Source organism: Balaenoptera borealis (genome assembly GCF_965194805.1).
Source record: "Balaenoptera borealis genome assembly, chromosome: 20".
NCBI classification, from domain to species: domain Eukaryota; kingdom Metazoa; phylum Chordata; class Mammalia; order Artiodactyla; family Balaenopteridae; genus Balaenoptera; species Balaenoptera borealis.
In genome coordinates this window covers 48838320-48863546 of record NC_138879.1, presented here as the reverse complement: position 1 = coordinate 48863546, position 25227 = coordinate 48838320, and the positions used below count along the sequence as shown (strand labels likewise).

General features: G+C 38.5%; 1 protein-coding gene across 3 annotated transcripts in view; it reads right to left on the bottom strand.

The window, feature by feature from the left end:
* The window catches only part of PAFAH1B1 (platelet activating factor acetylhydrolase 1b regulatory subunit 1), an 80601-nt gene that overhangs the window by 39284 nt on the left and 16090 nt on the right, over window positions 1–25227 (bottom strand). For 2 of the 3 annotated variants that reach the window (XM_082370746.1, XM_082370747.1), the window contains exon 2: window positions 5963–6183. In XM_082370746.1, the coding sequence (XP_082226872.1) occupies window positions 5963–5994 (32 nt within the window). In that variant the 5' untranslated portion in view covers window positions 5995–6183. Of the gene's footprint in view, window positions 1–5962; window positions 6184–16018; window positions 16194–25227 lie in introns of all 3 variants that reach the window. The other variant, XM_082370748.1, reaches the window with a different exon arrangement.

Here is a 25227-nt window from a genome sequence, read left to right as displayed (position 1 = left end):
TAAAAACAGGTTGTAAAGTATAATTCTATCTTATAAATCTTAAGGAAAAAAAGATGTTCATGTAATTTTTGTAAAAACATGAAAATATGTGAAAAAATTATAATATACAGAGGTGACGGTGGTCACTTCTGGAAAGTGGGACTGAGAAACTAGGGGGCTATGTTTACTTTTGACATATATTAATTTTGGTAATGGAATTTTGTTTAATGAATAGTGAACTTAAAGTCAGAAAACTGCCTCTATTAGTGTCATAAAATTGGATAATTTTAATTTCTCCCATCCTCGATTTATCTATAAAATAAAGATGTTTGTCATATCCAGAAAAATGTTTTCATGTTATTATTCATGTTTATATGCCCTAGAGTAGTAAGAACCCAGAAGGCAGGCAATACACATTTGCTGAGCTGAATCACAAATTACCTGTTTCAAGTTTGTTAAAATTAATTTCATTTCTTTTCCAAAAATACCTCAAAGAATTTTATAGCCTAACTGCTATCCAACCTTCAGAAATGCTAAAATGTTACAAAGGCTAACAGAGGTGCCAAAAAATATCTTACTTGTAAGAGGTACATAAACATTTGTTTCTTGCTATCATAGTAAATATATGTTCACATCATTTTCAAAAACAGGAGAAAAAGCAAATCCCTTCATTTTATCTCCTTACTAAAAATTGGAGGACACTAAATCTACTTCCCAAATTTACATTTAGATCTGTAAGACAATTTTTTTTTGCTTGATGAGCACATTTAAGTCAATTCTTATCTCAAATTCTATAAAAACTTGGCCACCTGAAATTAGGTTCTCCCCTTCTCAACTGAGTTTTAGCCATATTAAAAGCTCTATTCTTGGGCCTTCCCTGGTGGCTCAGTGGTTAAGAATTCACCTGCCAATGCAGGGGACATGGGTTCGAGCCCTGGTCCGGGAAGATCCCACATGCCGCGGAGCAACTAAGCCCGTGCGCCACAACTACTGAGCCTGCGCTCTAGAGCCCACGAGCCACAACTACGGAAGCCCGTGTGCCTACCACGACAAGAGAAGCCACCACAATGAGAAGCCCGCACACTGCAACAAAGAGTAGCCCCCGCTCACGGCAACTAGAGAAAGCCCGCATACAGAAACGAAGACCCAACACAGCCAAAAATAAACAAATTTATACACACACACACACACACACACACACACACACACACACACACATACATATATATAAAAGCTCTATTCTTGGCCATAATGTTTAAATATTCATCCTGATTATGAGGGTAATAAGCATGACTTGCAGTCAGCTCACACAAGGTATCTAGAAGAAAAGGATCTGAAGTGACTTAGAAACAAGAATGATTTAAAAACCAGACATGCCTTCAATAATATAAAAGTACATTTGCAGGCTTATAAAAGTACATTTGCAGGCTTCCCTGGTGGCGCAGTGGTTAAGAATCCGCCTGCCAACGCAGGGGACACGGGTCCAAGCCCTGGTCTAGGAAGATCTCACATGCTGCGGAGCAACTAAGCCCGTGCGCCACAACTACTGAGCCTGTGCTCTAGAGCCCGCGAGCCACAACTACTAAAGCCCGCATGCCACAACTACTAAGCCTGCGCACCTAGAGCCCGTGCTCTACAACAAGAGAGGCCATCGCAATAAGTCCGTGTACCGCAACGAAGAGTAGCCCCGGCTCGCCGCAACTAGAGAAGATGGGAAGGGGATGTGATGCAAAACACAGAAACTGAAACACTAGAACACATGAACCCATCTGTATTTCAAATGAATGATATAAGTACATGAAGAGTGAGAGAAAAAACAGAACAAAACAAATCCACATAACTTACACAGTATTTGATTATATACTCTCAGTCTTGGGCAGGATGGATGGGGGGAGAACTGCATACAAACTCTGGACCCTTTCCAGGAGATTTGTTTTTTGTAGTGGTATGAGCGTAATAATTCTAAAACTATTTTGGAAGTATGAAAGCCCTCCTAGAGGACAGTGGCAACATCTGGAGATATTTTTGGTTGTGGCACCTAGTGGGTAGAAGCTAGGGATGTTGCTAAACAACCAAGAGTGTACAGGATAGCCCCCACAGCAAAGAATTATTCGGCGCAAAACGTCAACTGTGCAAAGACTGAGAAACCTTAGTACACATGTGAGCTAGGGGGTCTGTATATGTGTTAATACATACATGTATATCCTAGTTCTGTCTACTTAAAGGGCCCAGAAGCAAAGACATCCCAGTAGTAATGAGTACACTTAGTGCCCATATCTTGGTCTCAAATACCATTCCCCACTAAGAGGAACCAGGGCTTTCTAGAGCAACGGCTGACTCTAAGGTTAAGGCAAGATAGGTAAACAATAAGCTTGGAATATCCTGTTATCGTAGAAAGTAAGGAGGTGCTCACAAAAAATGACAGGGGCATAGATAAGAGTCAACTGAAGAGGCTCCTATGGGACAATCTGGGACAATTCAAGCACCAAAACAGTACAATAGTAATGAATGATAACCGAAAATATAAGAACCCATGAGTTAATACCAATAATGAAAAGACAAGTATATAAAAAGGAGAAGGAGGCCCACTGATTACAGTAAAAAGCTGAGTGCTAATAAATACAAAATGAGTAGTGGGGTTAGAAAATCATCACTTTTCCACCACTGTAGTATAGAATCATTCAAGCAAAAATCATCAATGGATGTTAAATCTAGGGGAGAAATTATTGACAGGAAAAAAAAAGCTTGCATGATCTTAAAGTATCTCCCCACCTATCTGCTGAAAAGGAAATAACAGAAACTATATAGTGGAGACATCAGACATTTAGACTGAGCAATCAAAATTAACATCATCATTGAGGGACAAATGGACATTGTGTCCCTAGATATGATATCCTGAAAAGAATACAAAATTATTTATGTAGTATTCTGTCCAAGAATGCATAAACTGGATCTAGTCATGTGGAAACAGACAAACATAAAATGAGAAACACTCTATTAAAAAAAAAAAAAAAAGACTCACAAATAACAAACACTGGCAAGAAAAGGGAACCCTCATACACTGTTGGCGGGAATGTAAATTGGTGCAGCCACTGTGGAAAAAGGTATGGAGGTTTCTCAAAAAACTAAAAATAGAGCTACCTTATGACCCAGCAATTCTACTCCTGTGTACATATCGAAAGAAACAAAAACACTAATTTGAAAAGATACATGCACCCCAATGTTCATAGCAGCGTTACTTACAATTGCCAAAGTATGGAAGCAACCTAAGTGTCCGCCAACAGATGAATGGGTAAACAAGATGTGACATACATACAATGGAATACTACTCAGCCAATAAAAAGAAAGAAAATCTTGCCATTTGCAGCAACATGGATGGACTTGGAGGACATTATGCTAAGTGACCTAAGTCAGATAGAGAAAGACAAATACTGTATGATATCACTGATACGTGGAATCTAAAAAAAATACAACAAACTAGTGGATAAAACAAAAAAGAAGCAGACTCACAGATATAGAGAACAAGCCAGTGGTTAGTTGCCAGTGGTTAGTTACCAGTGGGGTGACGGAAGTGGGGAAGGGGCAACATAGGGGTAGGGAGGAAAAAAGGGTTACTATGGGATTATATGAAATCATGTGTGAAGCTTCTGAAAATTGTAAAGCACTACAGAATTTAAAGAATCTTTCATTCAATAAAAAAAATTTTTTTAAAGATGATTCAAAAATATTAATGTCGGGCTTCCCTGGTGGCACAGTGGTTGAGAATCTGCCTGCTAATGCAGGGGACACGGGTTCGAGCCCTGGTCTGGGAAGATCCCACATGCCGCAGAGCAACTGGGCCCGTGAGCCACAACTACTGAGCCTGCGCATCTGGAGCCTGTGCTCCGCAACAAGAGAGGCCACGATAGTGAGAGGCCCGCGCACTGTGATGAAGAGTGGCCCCCGCTTGCCGCAACTAGAGAAAGCCCTCACACAGAAACGAAGACCCAACACAGCCAAAAATAAATAAATTAATTAATTAGTTAAAATCCAAGAGCGGCATTGGCTTAGTGGAGAAAGCCAGGATTTGAACAGTCACGAAATAGAGATCGTTAGTTGGGACGTTAGTGACCCCTGTGATGCTGTAGCAAAATATTAAAAAAAAAAAAAAAAAAAAAAATTAATGTCATAAAAGACAAAGAAATGTTGAGGAAATGTTCCAGGTTAAATGAGACTAAAGTGACATGACAACTAAATATACCTAAACCTAGACTGGATGGTGTACCAGAGAGGGGAAAAAAATGCTATAAAGGACATTATTGGCCCAATTAACAAAACTGATGTAGATTAAATAAAAAGTATTGTGACAATGTAAAATTTTACTGAAATTGCTAACTGTACTGTGGTTTTATAAAAGAATATAGTTATTCTTAGGAACCGCACAATGAAGTACCTGGGGGAAAGGTCGTTCATGCATGCAACTTACTCTCAAATGGTTTTAAAAAAATACTATGAAGTAAGTCAGAAAGAGAAAAACAAATATCGTATATTAACTCATATATGTGGAAGCTAGAAAAATGGTACAGATGAACTTATATCCAGGGAAGGAATAGAGACGCAGACGCAGAGAACGGACATGTGGACACGGGTGAGGGGAAGGGGAGGGTGGGACGAACTGGGAGATTAGGATTGACATATATACACTACCATGTATAAAATAGATAGCTAGCAGGAACCTGCTGTATATAGCACAGGGAGCTCAGCTCGGTGCTCTGTGATGACCTAGATGGGTGGAATGGGCAGGGGGTGGGAGGGAGGTCCAAGAGGGAGGGGATATAGGTATACATATAGCTTATTCACGTCATTGTACAGCAGAAACTAACACAACATTTTAAAGCAATTATACTCCAATTAAAAAAAAAATACTGTACACACACAGCTAGACTGCAAATGATAGAGCAAATGGTAAAAAACAATAGGTGAATTTGGATAAAATGTATGAGTATTCTTTGTACTAATCTTACAACTTCTCTATAAATTTGAAATTATTTCCAAATGAAGTTTTTTAAGACCCACAGAAAAATCTTTTAAATACCTAGAACATGAAGTTAAATGTTCCCCCTATATTCCTCACCTACAAAAACAGAATGCTATAAAATATGGGATCCTATAAGATACTGTAAAATAGCAGTAGTCAAATCATTTCATGCTTCTTTCATTAATGCACTTGCATTAACTATACTAGCCACCTCATAAAGTTCAAATACAATAGCCATTGGATGATAAAAGATAAAAAACACAGTAAGACAGGGCTTCCCTGGTGGCGCAATGTTTGAGAATTTGCCTGCCAATGCAGGGGACGTGGGTTCGAGCCCTGGTCTGGGAAGATCCCACATGCCGCGGAGCAACTGGGCCCGTGAGCCACAACTACTGAGCCTGCGCATCTGGAGCCTGTGGTCCGCAACAAGAGAGGCCACGACAGTGAGAGGCCCGCGCACCACAATGAAGAGTGGCCCCTGCTCACCGCAACTAGAGAAAGCCCTCGCACAGAAACGAAGACCCAACACAGCTAAAAATAAATAAATAAATTTATATTAAAAAAAAACCACACAGTAAGACAAAAAGGAAAGGCATTAGCAGTAAAAACAACAAAAAAGCTTTCACTTTTCTAATACATGGATTCCAGACAAAAAAATTTTGAAGAGCTTTGAAGCACCTACCTTCCTATTGAACATGAGTTAAGACAAGCTTAGGATAGAACTTATCCCAACTAACTTACTTGTTTGCTCTGCTTTAAACATACACACGTTTATGTCAAACGGGTAAATAATACTATGTCAAAATAAGATCCAGTTTTAAAATCAGACCCAAGAGCCCAAACCAATATTTGAACTCTCATAACAATCGTTTTAATTTAGCATATGTCTCCCAAAGCTGTATTTTAATTTACTACTTTGTGCTTTATGAGAGGATTTTTTAAAAATCACAAAACAGAGAAACTTACAGTTCATCTCGTTGTCTCTGGGACAGCACCATTTTGGCTGTAATGTCAAGCTTATTTGATATAGTGGTATGTCCCTCCTTTGGGAAATCAAAAAACTTTGCAATCCCTGGATTTATAATTAAATATGCCACTAAGTGGCTTCCACGCAGGGGAAAATGATTCTTCCACAAGTGAATCCAACGAGTAACCAGGAGATAGTCAACAAGTAAGGTTCATTCCACCTAAGAAGAAAAAGAGAAAGATTATTTCTTTCACTTAGAATTTAAATTATTTCTAAATTATTATTTGCAGTATACACTTTCAAAGGTGAGGTTTACTATGATAGTAATATGAATATCAGATGATGTTTTGTAACCTACTGTGAAAATCAATGCTAAAATAGTCATTTTACATATTTTAAATTATCTTTAATAGATTACTGAGCCAAAAGAACACTATTTTAAAATTTACCCAATCACAACCATGTCACCTGCTAGATATATTGATATCAATTTTATTAAATTTTGAATATTAACATACAACTTCTAGAGAAGACAATAATTTTCCCTTAATGATAAGAAAACAAATTTTCTAATTTACAAAAAGAAGCATTACCTGAAAAAAGTAACAAAGATAAGTACTTCAGAAACTGTCCACAAGCCAAAGGTTCCAACCATAACTGAAGTAACCTTCAAGATTGAATATTAGTTACTAGTGATCTTAGAATAGCTGATATTACTTATAATGTAAACAAGCCGTTTAGCAATCTCATGCCCTCTTAACCAATGCATTTAATCAAGAAATAATTTAGGGACTTCCCTAGCGGCACAGTGGTTAAGAATCCGCCTGCCGATGCAGGGGACATGGGTTCGAGACCTGGTCTGGAAAGATCCCACATGCCGCAGAGCAACTAAGCCCGTGTGCCACAACTACTGAGCCTGCGCTCTAGAGCCTGGGAGCCACAACTACTGAGCCCGCGTGCCCAGAGCCCATGCTCCACAACGAGAAGCCACTGCAATGAGAAGCGTGCGCACCGCAACAAAGAGTAGCCCCCGCTCGCTGCAATTAGAGAAAGCCCGCGTGCAGCAACGAAGACCCGACGCAGCCAAAAATAAATTTTTTTTAAAAAAGAGGTAATTTAGCATTGTTTCAATTTATTTTGTGTGCTTAAGAAGTATGTGTTTTAAAAAAAATTAAAAACTGAATGAAGTACATACGTCTTTGTGCTCACACAGTAATCCAATTCTGTAACCCCATTACCTAATATTTCAGAGCCCTTTCTTTATACTTGCAACACTATAAAGCCAATTTCTATACAGTATCTAAAAAGTACTGTGATCAGCTCAATGCGAGTAAATGTAGGTAAAAGAAAAATCAAGAATTGTTTCTTAAAGAATTATTCTTCAGGGACTTCCCTGGTGGTCCAGTGGTTAAGACTCTGAGCTCCCAATGCAGGGGGCCCGGGTTCGATCCCTTGTTGGGGAACTAGATCCCACATGCCGCAGCGAAGATCCCACGTGCTGCAACTAAGACCGAGCACAGCCAAATAAATATTTTTTTAAAAAAATTATTCTTCAAATCTCCTGTATAAACTTACAAAAGTTTAATATTAGTATGTCTTATCACACTGTATAAAAATAGCTAGATAGAACGTCCACTGTAATTAGGAAATACAGTTGACCCTTGAACAACACGGGTTTGAACTGCATGAGTCCACTTATAAGTGGATTTTTTTCAATAAATATGTACTATGGGACTACACAATCCGAAACTGTGGATATGAAGAGTCATCCAACTGTAAAATTATACGCAGATTTTTGACTGTGTGGAGGAGGTTTGACGCTCCTAGCCCCACACTGTTCAAGGGTAAACTATATATCTGAGTAAGTCTTACTTAAAATGCAGACTACTGGTACCTACAAAATTCAATTGGAAGGGACATTTCAAAGAAATAGGAAATCATCTTCCAAATGAAATTAACGTCTAATGAAGGGCATGTAAAACCACCTACTAAGAGACACATCACGGACAGAGGAAACAAAGACTATTTCTTTCTGTTTTAAATACATCACATCTTGGACTTCCCTGGCAGCCCATGGTTAAGACTTTGCCTTCCAATGCAGGGGGTGCGGGTTCGATCCCTGGTCAGGGAGCTAAGATTCCACCTGCCTCGCAGCCAAAAAACCAAAATTTAAAAAACAGAAGCCATCAAAACAAATTCAATAAAGACTTAAAAAAAAAACCTTTAAAAAAAATAAATATATGATATCTTTTTAAAAATTGAAATACATTTGACATATAACATTGTGTAAATTTAAGGTATATGTTAATTTGATACATTTATATATTACAATATTATCATTGCCTTTGTAGTGTTAATTAGTACCTCTATCATATTACATAATTTTTTAAAAAGTGGCTGGAATAATTAAGTTCTAGTCTTTTGTTGAGCAAGTTTGATGATTATAATACATTACTGTTGTCTACACTCACTATAATGTGCCTTAGATTTCTAGGACTTCTTTACTACTCATTGCAAGTTTGTACCTTTTTTTCAATTTTAATTTTTTATTGCGGTAACACTGGTTTATAACATTATTTTAGTTTCATGTATACAGCATTGTATTTCTACTTCTATGTACCCCACAGCGTGCTTACCACCAAAAGTTTAGGTTCCATCTGTCACCATACAGTTGATTCCCTTTACCCACCCCTTCCCCTCTGGTAACCACTACGCTGTCAAAGACCATTACCATTTCTTGAGTACCCTTTTCATGCCATGCCAGGCACTATTCCAGGCACTGGGGATAGAGAGTGGTGAATAAGCCAGTCAAGGAGGAAAAATGAGAGAGCAGACCCTGCTTTTAAATAGGAGCCCTGAGTCAAAAAGTGAGTACTCATATGTTCCCAATGGCAGCTGCTGATTTCAATGGAGATCCTTCTCCACTGAGCAATACTAGTAAATATAATCAGGGATTTATTTTATAATCTTGAATGATTCTTCTGACCTGTAGCCCAGTTACCTCAAAATAATAGCTGAAAGCCACCACTACCACTATGTCTAAATCCAGAGAAATATGACTAATGTCAGTAATAAATAGTGGATTGAGAACCAAGCACAATGGACAACTCAGAAAACCAACCATCTTTGGTATTTAACCTCTCTTAATTATTTAAGCCTCACTTTTCTAAATCTCACTAGTCATGCCAAGCCAAACTATCTTGGAACTCATACACTCTAACGAAGGTTACAGTAGGGTAAGGATTATCTGATGTTGGTAACTATGTGAACTGTCTACAGATTTCCATTATCTGGGACAATGGTAATCCACTGACAGAGAATTAATCATATAAATCAGAGTAAAAAAGAAACATAGCAAAAATTCCTGTTTTAATCAGGAAAAAACTCTACTGTATTAGGTACATTACAGGGTCCAATTTAATTATGGAGAGACTGCCTCTAGACAAAAAAGCAAATTAATGTACAAGAATTACAATAGTACTGGAATACTAGCATGATCTAATAACGATAAAACCAAGGCATGCATAAATCACTGAATGTATAATAGTGTACTGCACAAATTTATTCATTCAACAAACATACACAAAACAGTTACTATGAGCCAGGCATCAGGTTTAATGAGGGAAAAGAAAAGAATTGGTCTTTACACTGAAGAAGTTATAGTCTACTGGAAGAGTCAGCCAAGAAACAGGCAATTAAAACTGCGCAAAAAGTGTGACAAGTACTTCCACATAGCGGGTGATGATTCAAGATAAAGGTGAAGGGGACCTCCCTGGTGGCACAGTGGTTGAGGGTCCGCCTGCCAATGCAGGGGACACAGGTTCGAGCCCTGGCCCGGGAAGATCCCACATGCCGCAGAGCAACTAAGCCCGTGCGCTACAACTACTGAGCCTGCGCTCTAGAGCCCGTGAGCCACAGCTACTGAGCCCGCGAGCCACAGCTACTGAGCCCGCGTGCTACAACTATTGAAGCCCGCACGCCTAGAGCCTGCGCTCCTCAACAAGAGAAGCTACCGCAACGAGAAGCCCATGCACCACAATGAAAAGTAGCCCCCGCTCGCAGCAGCTACAGAAAGCCTGCGCACAGCAACGAAGACCCAACACAGACTAAATAAATGAATGAATGAATGAATGAATAAATAAATTTTTAAAAAGATAAAGCTGAACAGGTAAGCACAGGCTAGGTCACAAAACAAGCTCTGGTCTTTACAATTTATCCTAGGGACAATGGTAAACCATTAGATAAGTTTTTTAGAAAAATCACTCTCATTTTTATACTGAAGAATGGACCATAAGGACGGGAAAGGAAGAAACCAGATAGAAGGTTTGCAGTAATGAAGGTGATAGATGATGGAGATCTACACTAGAATAGCAGCAGTAAATAAAGAGAACTAGACAGGTGAGAGTAAAAGGTCAGTCAAGGAGTCAACTCAAAAAACTTCTAGATTAGAAATAAGTTGAACTAAGTAGAACTATGTGTGAGGGGATGAAGAAGTAAGTGTGACTCATTCCATCTTTAGATACACTGAATCCAAGGTGCCTGTGAGATTTCTAGTCAGAAGCTGTACAACCAAGTCAGTTCTGAAAAGAAACAACCTATGGGGGGAAAAAAAAAGGTCTGGTACTTACCAGCTAAGAGATGGTATAACTGAAGCCATGACAAAGGATGAGATGACCTATGGAGAATGTGTAGAGTACGATGAGCAGAAGCCCTAGGCTAGAGCCAGGCAGAGCAACACCAACACTTAAGAGTCTACAACAGAGGCTGAGAGGAAGCAATTAAAGAGGTAACAGTAAAAAGAAGAGAGAATAAGTCACAAGTCAAGGAAGTATTTCAAGGAGAGGCAACCAACAATATCCAAAGTTACCCAACTGTCAAGTAAGATAAGGTCTGAAATGGGTCTGTTCCATTCAGTATAGAGCTCCCACTGATAACCTTGATGAGAATGGTTTCAATAAAATGGTAAGGGCATGGTTCAACACCGCAAACCCCACATCCAAATGGGCTGATGAGTGCAAGAAGATGGTACCATGAATAAAAAATCTTAGAAACAGATGGAAATGTTAAAAAGCAGTTTTTCTGGGTTGTTGTTTTTCTCAACCAAGCGAGATGCTTAAATGCTAATGGTGGAGGAAAAAAAGACTCAAGAGAAATAAAGGAATGAATAATTTTAATATGACCATTTTCACCCCCTAATTAACCAAAGGCAAACAATGAAACAACCAGACATGATGTATCCCCTGACAGAATAACAACACGCCACCTATAAAGTATTCTTGCCACAAAATCAAATCTGAATCTGTTCAAGTCTCTGGCTCCAACTATCAATTTGCAAGAAGTACAGAGGGCAGAAGAATATGTTAAAGACACCATGGGGATATAACCAGCAAGATCCAGATTGTGAAAAGCCCTATAAAATAAATGACCCAGTTTCTTCAAATAAATTCCAAGGAAATTAAAAAAAGAGTTGGAAAGGGAAACCTATAGATTAAAAGAGATAAGTGATATAACCATTGGACTTCACTGACCTTACTTAGATCTGAATTTTTAGAAAGTGTAAAATAAATAATTTTTGTAAAACAAACCAATTAACAAACATTTGGGGAAATGTGAACATTGACTGGATGTCTGATGATATTAAAGAATAACTGAGTTTTTCAAGGGATAATGGTATTGTGATTATTTTTTAAAGTCGTTTAGAAATATACAATGAAAATTTTATCAGTGGAATAACATGTCTGGGATTTGCTTCAAAAAAATTTGGAAGTGTGGATGGAGGGACATATTTGAAACAATATTAGCTTTGAGTTGATAACTGTTGAAGATGGATAATGGGTACATGAATGGTTATTATTCTCCACTTTTGTTTATGAGTCTGATGTTTTCCATAATAAAAAGTCTTTTTTAAAAATCAGAATAGGGAAATACTCAATGGAAGGAGGAGGAAGAAAAAGGAATGAGAGATCCAGATATAAAGATGGCTTACCTCTTCTACTGTATTAGAAAGGAGAAAAAGATGCAAAAATTTTTATATTCCGGGAAAACAGGAAGTAAGGTCATTTGCTGGCTGGGGGAGAAAGGAAGAAGGCAATAAGAGGCTTGAAATAGCTGCTATGAAGAATGAGGGCAAAGAAACACAACAGGAAGTACAGGAAGGACATTTTTAAGATCGGAGACCATGAATTTTTGCTGGTGCCAATCTACAAAGATGTGATTTTTCTGTAGCAAGTATGTACAGTCGTCTGGCTACAGAAACAGAAAAGTCATACATTTAGAGATCTAGGATTGGGTTGAGGGTTTACAGGATATGTGAGATGAATGCATAATGAAGGGAGTTGAAACAATGGATCAAAGAGCCTAAACTATGTTGTGCAGAAAGTGATAACAGGAAAGGCAAATAAAGAGTAGAGGGATTAAGAAAGCAGAGGTCTCTATCTCCTGGGAGAAGAACACTTGAAAGGTTGTAGTAAGAGAGTGGGATGATTAAAACGTCTCAATTTGCTAATTATAATTAATATGTTATTATTTACTACTATAGGTTAATAATGTTTTTATTACAACTAGCTAAGTATTGATGACAAATGGTAGAGAGAGACAATAGGTATGAAGAGCCCTAAATGCAGATTAAGAAAGAAGACGTGGGTTCCAGCCAGTCATCAACTCTATAAATCTGAGTAATTCATCTAACTTTTCTGGAAAGAAGATAATATCTAAGGTTCCTTTTAACTCAGATTATTTTATCCTCTATTAATTTCCCAGCTTTAAACTTTCTTGCCTTTATTTAACATACACATTGGTTACCAGAAAGCCCAAGTATCATACTTAAGAATTTAATATAGACAATGTACAGTATTTCTCAGATTTACCTTTCCAGTTACCTTTTAGCTTAATATTTTAACATATAATTGCAAAATATCCCATAACAACAAAAATAAATGGTTCTCCAATGGAGCAAAAGACAGAGTTTAGAGTACTTTGCAATGAACAATCTATATTTATAACCAACAGCACAAATAAACCAGGCAGTATTTTCATACCACCTAGTGGAGGAGTTCTAAATCTTTTTGGGGGTCACTGGACTCCTTTGAGAATGTGATGAAAGCCAAGACCTCTTCCCTCAAAAAAGGACATATGAAGATAAACAAAATGTTACATACATGCATTTTAAGGGGGTTCACAAATCCTTCCAAAGTCAACATAATGAATGAAAAGACTTATCATTTTTGAAATGTATTTTGGCAGTACTTCAATAATCCCCTCTAAGCTACTTGTATATATCACAAACATATTTCAAAGAAGAGTTTGGTTTGTTCATTCGCATGTCAATATCCAGACGTTCTTAAGAGATCAGATCTGTGTTGCCTGAGCACTAGAAACAGAGGCTTCTTCAGTATGCTTTCTGGAATGCAGAATTCTTAAGTATTCTGTATTCTAATACTATATCCACTTTTCTGCTACACCAATGCAGCTCTCCTAGACAACAATGTTTATGACTTGGATAAGTACCTCACCACAGAAAGAGAAAGGAGAAAAGTAAAAAAGAAAAGAGAAGTAAGAGAATATTAAAAAATAATCTTACAAATCAGGATGGTGAGTGAATTATTAAAGTTCCTCTCATTTTGTTTCAATATGTTAAAAACACTGGCTAAGGTTTCACACTTAGCCAAGTTTGCAAGTTCTTTTATCTACCATGGACTTCCCAAGGACACCAAGGCTCACTGCTAACGGATTCACACTTGAGACAGACATTTCAACAACAATAATACCATCCTATAATCTCTGAGCAAACGATTTGAAATTTTTCTCCTGCCAACTTCTTTTGTATTAGGCTGTGTATCAATAGTTAGTTACATTAAAAATTACCTGGAAAACTACAATAGAAAGTGGTAACACACTGAAAGAGACTACATGGACAGGACAGAGCTACAAGATCTGCAGAAGTCTAGTTTTACCAAGGTGGGAAATAAAGTCCACCACACAGCTCTCAATTTCACCCCATTGCAATGAGAGCTTTTAGTCCGAAAGTTGGGACTTAAAGCTTCAAGGCTAATGGGAATTTTCTGCTCAAACAACATTGTTTTAAATGCTAAAGCCTTCAATATTAAAATATTGATTGGTAAGGTCTTACCCAGGGATTTTCCAGTTGAATATTAAAAAAAAAGAAAATCACAATACTTAGACCATTCTTAAAATGGGACAATCAGCCTCATGTAAAATTGATGTAAATCAAAAGAATACCCTAGAATTTGAGGCATTGTGATGTAAGGCTTCAAATTTTGAGATCAGTTTCCAGCTTCAAGGAAACTAAAGCAGAAGGTTGTTACATTTTTTTATGAAAGGCTTTTAGTAGAGTTTTTTACAGTTTTATTTTAGCAGACTTTTATTTCTATGCAATGCAGAATTCTTCTCCAGAATTCTTCTGTATTCTTTTCTCTCTTCCTGGTACACAGTATTACATACAGTTTTGAAGTAATGATGCTTACACAGCAGCATTTTGGGGGAATGTTACATTGATCTCAAATTATAAACACTACAAAATGTCAAAATTATGAGGACTGACACAACTTTGCCTTAAAGAGTACTAGACTGGAACTTGTCATATTATGTTTAAGGAAGACTTAGGGTATTTACTGATGTTTATGATTTTAATATTTCTGAAGGCCATTACAGTGACTTGGATATGTGCTGAAAGCCAAACTTTTAAATTTTTTGGCTTTTTAAACAAAGAACTTTTTTTTTTTTTTTTTGGCTTTGTTGGGTCTTCGTTGCTGCGTGAGGGCTTTCTTTACTTGCGGCGAGCGGGGGTTACTCTTCGTTGTGGTGTGCGGGCTTCTCATTGCAGTGGCTTCTCTTGTTGTGGAGCATAGGCTCTAGGCGCACAGGCTTCAGCAGTTGTGGCATATGGGCTCAGCAGTTGTGGCTTGCGGGGTTAGTTGCTCCGCGGCATGTGGGATCTTCCCGGACCAGGGGTCAAACCTGTGTCCCCTACATTGGCAGGCGGATTCTTAACCATTGCACCACCAGGGAAGTCCAAACGAAGAACTATTTTAAATAAATCCTATTTCAACACACACACACACAGACACACAACACTGTAAAATATTATTTCACTAATAATCTACACTGTTCTTTGCTAACCAGGAGTTTATGAAATAGGGGAAAACAATACAGAAAATAAAGGATGTGTCTGAGGGAAAACATAAACAGCCAATTATATGGTAACGGTAGAGGTGTACTGACATAAAAAATGGAAACTGTCAGATTTACTTATTATTAGATGTACATTAAGTGATTACCAATGGTTCCTGCTCTCATGAAACTGTCACTCAACAATGCCTTATTTAAAGAGGATCAGCATGGCTTCCCTTGTGGTGCAGTGGTTAAGAATCTGCCTGCCAATGCAGGGGACACAGGTTCGAACCCTGGTCCAGAAAGATCTCACATGCAGTGGAGCAGCTAAGCCCATGTGCCACTAATGAAGCCCGCACATCTAGAGCCCATGCTCTGCAACAAGAAAAGCCACCGCAATGAGAAGCCCGCGCACCGCAACCAAGAGCAGCCCCCGCTCGCTGCAACTAGAGAAAGCCCTTGCGCAGCAACGAAGATTCAACGCAGCCGTAAATAAATAAATGAATGAATGAATGAATGAATGATGACAGCTAAGAGAGAAAGAGGTATATTTTTTAAAAAATAAAATAAAGAGGGTCAGCAAATTATCTACCTTCCTTGAATAGCACATATTATATTATAGCTCATAACCCTAATCCAAATAATATATTCCAGATACAGCAATGAGGCAAGGCAGGAGAATTATTGAGTACCTTTTCATACTAGTTTTCTAGAGTTAAATAGAATCTCCTGTTTCTTCATAAACTGTGCACTTCATGAGAAATGAAAACTGAAGCAGTCATCTCCCCAAACACGGTCCTGGCCCCTGGATGAGAAATGTTTTTTCACTTGTGCTGTCTTCTCTTCCTCTCACCATCCCCAAATTGTCTGCACCATCCAAATCATTCTGATTTCCGTACAACTAACCCAACAGAACATACACATACATGTTTTGATTTGCACAGTCCTCACTGTACGGACTCATCCATGTAAATAGTGGTGGGTATTTTGGCTGTGCCAGCAAATTCTTCATCACTTCATCAGATGATGCTCCTTATCATGGCATCAGACATGAGGTTACAGGTTTCTCTAAGTTCTCAATATTTGACTTTGACTATTACTCTAGGTAAAAACAATGTTTAAAAGTACATCATTAGTGCCACACTGCAATGCATTCAAATAATGAAAAAAAAAAAAAGGTACACTTACCTATGACATCAATGCATTGCATATTCTGAAAAATACCCCAAATTTAAATTTTTAAAGTTACAGTTTAATTCTGTAAGATTACATCAGACAACAAAGTATCCCCGAGAGTAACTTCATTTCCTTAAATCAATTTTTGTCATTTCCTCACTCTCGCACCTATAGAGATAAGCTTCTAGAGTTCTCAAATTGTTTTCTAATAAAAAATAAGATGGCAAAAGTAACTAAAACATTAATTGTCCTTGCAGTATCTTGTGGTCTGTGTGAACAATTAATATGAAGAAGTTAGATTTCCCCCATCCTCACAATTTGAAAATGTTAGATCACTGAAAGTTTTTAATCAAATACCTAGGGGTTTTTTTTGTTTGTTTTTTATTTATTTATTTGGCCACACTGGGTCTTAGTTGCAGCATGCGGGATCTAGTTTGCTGACCAGGGATCGAACCCAGGCCACCTGCACTGGGAGCACGGAGTCTTAACCATTGGACCACCAGGGAAGTCCCTCAAATACCTAGGCTTTAATGTCTACTTGTTCTTATTCTCCTTCAGCTTGGAGGTCCATGATTCACTAGGACCTGCTATTGGCAGGCAGTAACAAAAACTAAAGCAAAAAAACACCAGGTTGGTTCATAATTGAGGGACAGACTAAGCTCAGGCATAGTTCACTTTTTGAAAAAGTAAAATTCTTCCAACAGCTGCACCATTTCCTTACCTTCCTATTAGTTACAACTGACTACCATATCTCATTTTCCAAGATTTAAGTCACTCATCCAAAATACTTTGCATTTTTCAATTAGCCTTGGACCAATGATTAAGATATCACCTTTTCTACTGAGAATTACTCCTACCAATCTCAAGTCTAGTAACTCTCTTTTTTTTTTTAATTAATTAATTTATTTATTTATTTTTGGCTGTGCTGGGTCTTCGTTTCTGTGCGAGGGCTTTCTCCAGTTGCGGCGAGCGGGGGCCACTCTTCATCGCGGTGCGCGGGCCTCTCACTATCGCGGCCTCTCCCGTTGCGGAGCACAGGCTCCAGACGCGCAGGCTCAGTAGTTGTGGCTCACGGGCCTAGTTGCTCTGCGGCATGTGGGATCTTCCCAGACCAGGGCTCGAACCCGTGTCCCCTGCATTGGCAGGCAGATTCTCAACCACTGCGCCACCAGGGAAGCCCCCAAGTCTAGTAACTCTTAATATTAAAGGCAAGTGTTGCAAATAGATGCTCTACAGCTTTAGATTATAAATCTGAAGAAAGGAGATAAAGTATTTTTAAGATGAGATTAACATTTCCATCAGCAGACTCTGAGTAAAGCAGATGACCCTCCATAATGTGGGTGGGCCTCATCCAATCTGTTGAAGGCCTTAAGAGAAAGACTTACACATCCCCCGAGATGCCTTTGGACGTGGAGCTGCAACATCAACTCTTCCCTGGCTCACCAGCCAGCCGGCCTACCCTGCAAATTTTGGACTTACCAACCTTCACAACCACATGAGCCAATTTCTTAAAATCTCTCCCTCCCCTTTCTCTCCCTCTCCCTGCGATTGACTGTGGTCACTTTTTCCTTTTAAATTTATACACAAATCCTACTGGTTCTGTTTTGCTGGAGAACCCTAATAATACGCCTCCAAACCCTCAGTTCTGTTATAATAATATAGCAGCCTTTATTATAGCCTTAGCCTATCACTAAACTCTATTGGAATGAATACTCTTCACCCCTCATACTGCTTAAATCCTACTCCCTGGATACTCTCCAGGTAAATCAATGCCTTCAAGGGTTATCAAATGTAAAATACTGAGTCCCACTTAAAACTGACAAGAGAGATGTCCCGAACAAAGGGCTACTACTGAGGTACAAAACAGATAACTGAGAACTCTCCCATCCTCTGTTTCTTCATCACTCTCTCCACTAAGTTTTTTTTTTTTTTTTTTTTAATTTTATTTATTTATTTTTATTTATGGCTGTGTTGGGTCTTCGTTTCTGTGCCAGGGCTTTCTCCAGCTGTGGCAAGCAGGGGCCACTCTTCATCGCGATGCGCGGGCCTCTCACTATCGCGGCCTCTCTCGTTGCGGAGCACAGGCTCCAGACGCGCAGGCTCAGTAATTGTGGCTCACGGGCCCAGTTGCTCCGCGGCATGTGGGATCTTCCCAGACCAGGGCTCGAACCCGTGTCCCCCGCATTGGCAGGCAGATTCTCAACCACTGCGCCACCAGGGAAGCCCTCCACTAAGTTTTTGATATTCACTGCCATTGCAACTTACAAGCACCATCTCATTACTGTTGACCTTTCAGCTCTTCTCTTTCCTCTCCTTGTTTCTTTTTTCTTGGCTGGTCTACCTCATCATTCTTGGCTTTCCCTTTATGGACATTAATCAGGATGCCTCCTCATTCTCACAGCACACCCGTCAAACTCATGCTAGATATAATCTTCACTCCAGCAGTGTTCACCTGTTGATGGGTGCTCAAAGATCGCTTTTTTTTTTCTTATTTATTTTTTGGCTGCATTGGGTCTTCGTTGCTGCATGTGGGCTTTCTCTAGTTGCGGCAAGCGGGGGCTACTCTTCATTGTGGTGCGTGGGCTTCTCATTGAGGTGGCTTCTCCTGTTGCGGAGCACGGGCTCCAGGCACACAGGCTTCAGTAGTTGTGGCTCGCGGGCTCTAGAGCACAGGCTCAGTAGCTGTGGCGCACAGACTCAGCTGCTCCATGGCATGTGGGATCCACCTGGACCAGGGATCGAACCCGTGTCCCTCTGCACTGGCAAGTGGACTCTCAACCACTGCACCACCAGGGAAGTCCCAAAGATCGTTTCTCTGTTGATTAAAATCCCTCTCTTCTTTGACTTAAGGCATGAAGCCATTTGGAACACCTGATGGTTCCTAAGAAATGGAATTCTGACTGACCTGCTTAGATTTTATTGTATATCGCTTTCTAGTGCTTTTTATCTCAAATCAGTTTTCTGTGTGATGCAACTGTGTATGCCTATAAACAGTGAAACAGAATGTGAAAAAAGACAAACATTTGTTGTTTTAGTATGCTTTTAGAGGTTGCAGGTCACTTTTTTCTTTTAAATTCACTCTGGTGTCAAAATACACTTAAATGAAAACAAGAGGAAAAGATCTACTATTTAAACAGTTGTTTTACAGACATATAACCTGATAGAACCACTGACAAAACAAAATGATTCTGGAATGTAAACTATTCCTCCTCAAAATATTGAGTCTCATATAAATTGTGTTCTACCTCATTAAATCCATTATTTCCAGATTCACTGGGATTCTATGATGCCAAATAAATATCTCATAAAAATAAAGAATACTAAATTATACTACTTGCTCTCTAATGTGAATTCCAACTTGTATTCTACTATTCTACTGAGTGACATCAAAAGAGAAAATGAATTTACCAACCTGATGCTGATGACCTCTGTGAGTATACATAAATTTAAGCAATGATTCTTTAGGTTGAAAAACACCTCTGGGATACAAAACAATAAATGCCACATATGTATTTTTTTCAAATAGGATTTACTAAAATAGTTGAAGGAAATAACTATGGATTTTAACCAGGAGTGTATGTTAGAACCCCCTGAGAAACATCCTGAAAATAATCATGGCTAGACCTTATCCTCAGAGATTCTGAGAAGCCATCTAAATTTTAAAATCTTCTCCAGATGATTTTGATGCACACCCTCAGCAGAGAACCATATACTCAACATTACAGACTACAGCCAGTCCTAAAGGGCCAAAAGCAAAATTATAAAGAAGGGGAAATCAAGAAATCAGTGTCAGAACTCATCTGTGTTCCAAGGGCAAAAATCAAATCAGGAGGCCAAGGTACTCAGATTTCAATGGTAACTGCAACAACTGTCACCCAAATTCAAAGAAATATTTACAAAGCCCTTCAGATATATCTGGAGGAGAAATTTTATATTAACAGGAAAAAGAGGTCAATACAACACTTTGAAATAACTAAGCATTTTTCATTTTAGTTAAGCTGTTATTAAAGATTTTTTAAAAATTCTTCAAGAAAATACTGCTGGCTTGTTCATTATACAACTCTGTGTAGTCCTCATATTCCTGGTATGTTCTAATAAAGACACATTCTTTTGTAACTATATTATTTTGTCATATTTTGTCTGGATTCTATCTCCTTTCCTTTGTATCTAGACCAGGGGTCAGCAAACTTTCTATAAAGGGCCAGATAGTAAATATTTTAAGTTTTGCAGACCTTATGGTTTCTGTAGCAAGAAATTAACAACAATAAATAATGTATGTGGAATATGTGGGTCTCTGTTTCAATAAAACTTCATGGACAATGAAATTTCAATTTCATGTAACTTTTAAATAAATTATTATCGATTTATAAAATTAAAATTTGAAATTATTTTAGAAATTGTATAAAAATTTTTACAGAATATTATTTTGCTTCTTTCCAACCACTAAAAACTGTAAAAATCATTCTTAGCACAAAGGCGCAGTGGTTAAGAATCCACTTGCCAATGCAGGGGACGCGGGTTCAAGCCCTGCCTGGTCCGGGAAGATCCCACATACCGCAGAGCAACTAAGCCCGTGTGCCACAACTACTGAGCCTGTGCTCTAGAGCCCACATGCTACTACTGAGGCCGCATGCCACAACTACTGAAGCCCGTGTGCCTAGAGCCCATGCTCCGCAACAAGAGAAGCCACTGCAATGAGAAGCCCGCGCACCGCAACAAAGAGTAGCTCCCGCTTGCCACAACTAGAGAAAGCCCACGCGCAGAAACGAAGACCCAATGCAGCCAAAAATAAATAAATAAATAGATGTAATCTCTCATCATTAAAAAAAAAAAGTAGGAGGCAGGATTTGGCTTGCCAGCCATAGTACAGCAAGCCCCCTTATCTAGACAAATGAAGTTATCTGATACAGGCTTTTTTTAATAACAGTAATATCTCTTTCATAGGGTTGTCAGGCAGATTAAATGAGTTGATACATTTAGAACAGTGCCTGGTACACAGTAAGTGCTGTATGATTTTACACACACACACACACACACACACACCCCCACACACACACAAAGGAGATACAGAAAGACACTAAGATAAATATTTCCATATCTTCTCTATTTTGTTTAATATACCTCCATTTGTTAGCCTATCACACTGAAATGTTTTGCCTAAAATCTGATTGTTATAAAAAAGAAAAATCAGGGGACTTCCCTGGTGGTCCAGTGGTTAAGAATCCACCTTCCAATGAAGGGGACCAATCCCTGGTCAGGAAACTAAGATCCCATGTGCCACGGGGCAACTAAGCCCGTGCGCCGCAACTACTGAGCCCGTGTGCCTCAACTAGAGAGCCTGCGCACCACAACTAGACAGAAGCCTGCGTGCCACAACGAAGATCCTGTGTGCCACAACTAAGACCAAAAAATATGCAGCCAAAAAATAAAGAAATAAAATAAACATTTTTTAAAATAATAAAATTTTAAAATTAAAAAAGAAAAATCATCGTTGAGGTAGAAAACGCATCCAATGATGTTTCATCAGCTTTTTCTAGAAACTAATTTGCTAGTTCTCTTTCTCAAAAATCCAAAGTAAATACATCCACCTGCAATTTATCCAGAGCAGTAGTCTCCTATATCTGAATCTCAGGCAAAAAAAAAACCCTTACCTACCTACTGAAGTAAACATTTACAAAGATCTATACTAAGACCTCAAAGGAGGACACAGGGATCCTAATTTTCAGTACACTAACGCAACTGCAGTTAGGAAGGACTTTGTCTATAAATGCATCATTACATTATAACCAAGACACGGCTTACAAATTCAGGTTTAGAGTACTTTTTCCTTTAGTTAAGTAGTCAACTTAATTAACCAAGGAAAGTCAGCGACTCTCACCCTGGCTTAACCCAGCCTAATACTAAAGTGTGAGTCAAAGAATGTAAGGAAAAGCTATGTGCTATGTAGAACTCAGGTGAGGCCATTTATCTCCAGAAAGGGATAATGAGGCAGCATTCCACATACCCAAGTCTTCATTATGGAAATATTTTATTTTGGGTGCATGCCTCTCACCCATATGTTTTGCAATTTTCCATTTCCCTTCAAGATTCAGCCTGGAGGGGACTTCCCTGGTGGTCCAGTGCATGAGACTCCACGCTCCCAATGCAGGGGGCCCGGGTTCAATCGCTGGTAGGGGAACTAGATCCCACATACCGCAACTAAGAAATCCACATGCCTCAACTAAGGCCCGGTGCAGCCAAAATAAATAAATAAATACTTTAAAAAAGATTCAGCCTGAAGGCAGCGCATCACCACCTCTGTGAAGCCCTCCTTGGCTAGCCTACTCCCTACTCTTCTTTAATCTCACTGTGTCATGTACATATAATCCTAATAGCTACCATTTACTGAATGACTTTATATGCTAGGCTCTTTTCCTGCAATGTTTAATTCTTACAACACCCAGCAAAAAAACTAATATACTTACTTAACAGTTGAGGAAACAAGTTCACTAAGGTTAGAGCATGTATTCAAGGTCAAACAGCTAAACAAGTGGCAGGGTCAGGATGCAAACCCGATTTGTCTCTGACTTCCACACCAATGGTTTCAAACAGTAGGAATGAGGACAGAGAGGAGGCCAAATAGGCAGGATTCTGTTTTTTATCTGTTTATATATTGGGTTTCTGCATAAAAGCTCTTTGGAAAAGTTTCCACTGTTAAAATAAATTTGAAAAATCACTGATTCTACCCTGTGCTGCCTCCCACAATCTTTGTAACTATATACATGCTGTCTCTAGTACCAGACTGATCTCCTTGGGGCAAACACTGAACTGAATTTCTTTGCCTCTCTAGTGTCGGGTACAGTATCTAGCACCCAACAGATGTTTGTATGGAGTCAAGCTATGAAAGCAAAACTTTCCAAATCAAGTAACTATATCTCCATGGTTACAAGCAATTATAAAATAACTACACAGCAATTTATAGTTACTAAAATTCTTTCATATATTATCTTTTAAAAAAGAGAAACCAAATGAGCTTTAAAAAATGTTTTCCAAAAATGGCACATTTATTCAATATTCAAAGCTTTATTTTAATAAAATATCAATTATCTAACAACTGTCAAACAGTATTGGCAAAAGACATTAAGCATGTTTCATTTTCTTGTTTTAACTGCCATACTGAAATACTATTAGGGTTAAACCATATAAAATTGCCAATAATGGCAATTACACAGGTTCAACCTAATGCTTATCAATGGTGTTTAAACACCATTAGCAAGCTCTCAGCAGCTAGCAAAAATAGAACTTGAGGGATTTATTTACATAGTTTTTTTTTTATTAGCACCTTTAATTATTATTTATTTATTTATTTGGCTGTGCTGGGTCTTCGTTTCTGTGCGAGGGCTTCCTCTAGCTGCGGCGAGTGGGGGCCACTCTTCATCGTGGTGTGCGGGCCTCTCACTGTCACGGCCTCTCTTGTTGCGGAGCACAGGCTCTAGACGCGCAGGCTTAGTAGTTGTGGCTCACGGGCCTAGTTGCTCCGCGGCATGTGGGATCTTCCCAGACCAGGGCTCGAACCCGTGTCCCCTGCATTAGCAGGCAGATTCTCAACCACTGCGCCACCAGGGAAGCCCTATTTACATAGTTTTGACAAAAAAATTAAGCAGAGTAACTCGCTCCTCTGTGATTTTATAGTTCTTTGTACATACATATATTTAACACTTCTCAGGGCACACAGTAATTATCTTCCTTGATGTCTCCTCAACAATACTCCTCCAAAGCTGCAACCTTGACATATTCCTCATTATATCTCTACCAAATACCATGGTAATTAACACACAGTAGGTAAGTAGTGTTTCTAAATGTCTGCTACAGGAATCACAGTAAAACTGAGATAAAGATTTACTATGTTCTCAGAACTAAAGATGCACGATATTCTCAGCTTTCTTTTTTAAAATTCCCAAAAATCAAATTCTGAAATATGGGCAATAAAATACATTCAAAGTCCAGCTGCTTGGAGCTGGTTTCGATGTAATTTTTTTCTTTTAAAAGATTTAACACTAATTAATGTATGTCGGAGAAAGTATACCAATTTAAAAATCCTGTAGAAAACTCAACTGACTGTCTCAAACTTAATACTAAAACTTTAAAACTTAAAGACCTTTTAACCTTCTACCATGCATATTACTCTTTTGGTTTTTGCTTACAAAGGCTACATTTTCAAGTGACAATTAGACAAACATAGCTACAACCTGTATATCTTTTTTTTTAAATCAAAACTAAGTCACACACACACAAATCCACTGCCTTAAAAATCAGAGGAAAAAAGCTTACTAATACTCCTAAGCATACAAACAATAACAGAAAAATACTGTTCTGTGTACCTTTTTTTTTTTTAAGTACAAGTTATGGTGAATATTAATGCAGATAGTCCAAAGGAATTATGACAATGCAGAAATCACTGCAATTCTTAAGCAAGGGAGCAATGTTCTAAAATTGATGTTTCGTGGTGATTTTTTTGGAGATGTATAGGCGATATTAGAGCAAGGGAAGGCTACAATTAGAAGATAAAAGAGGCCTGGACTAGGATGGAAGCAGTGAGAATGATTTGGGAAAAAAAGAGCTTTAGAGTCAAACGGCAATTATGCAAGAGTGCAATTTTTTTTTGACCTGGTCTACTACTTGCTCTTGGTCTTAAAGATGGCGTTCTCAAGGATATGACCTTGGTCCTAATGGTGGATCCCCTGTTTACAACCAAAGACACTGCCCAGGTGTTGTGACAATCCAACTGGAAAACTTCCACTGTCTCTCAAATGAACTGATTCCTAGTTTACTACTATCCACACCAATGCTTGCCTCCACTGAAACAAATAATGAGAAATAACTACATTCTCAGTGTCAGTTATTCAATTTATTTACTGAGGATCTACCAAGTGCCAAGTATTCAAATCAAACAACACATATCTGTGTCCCATGTAACTTA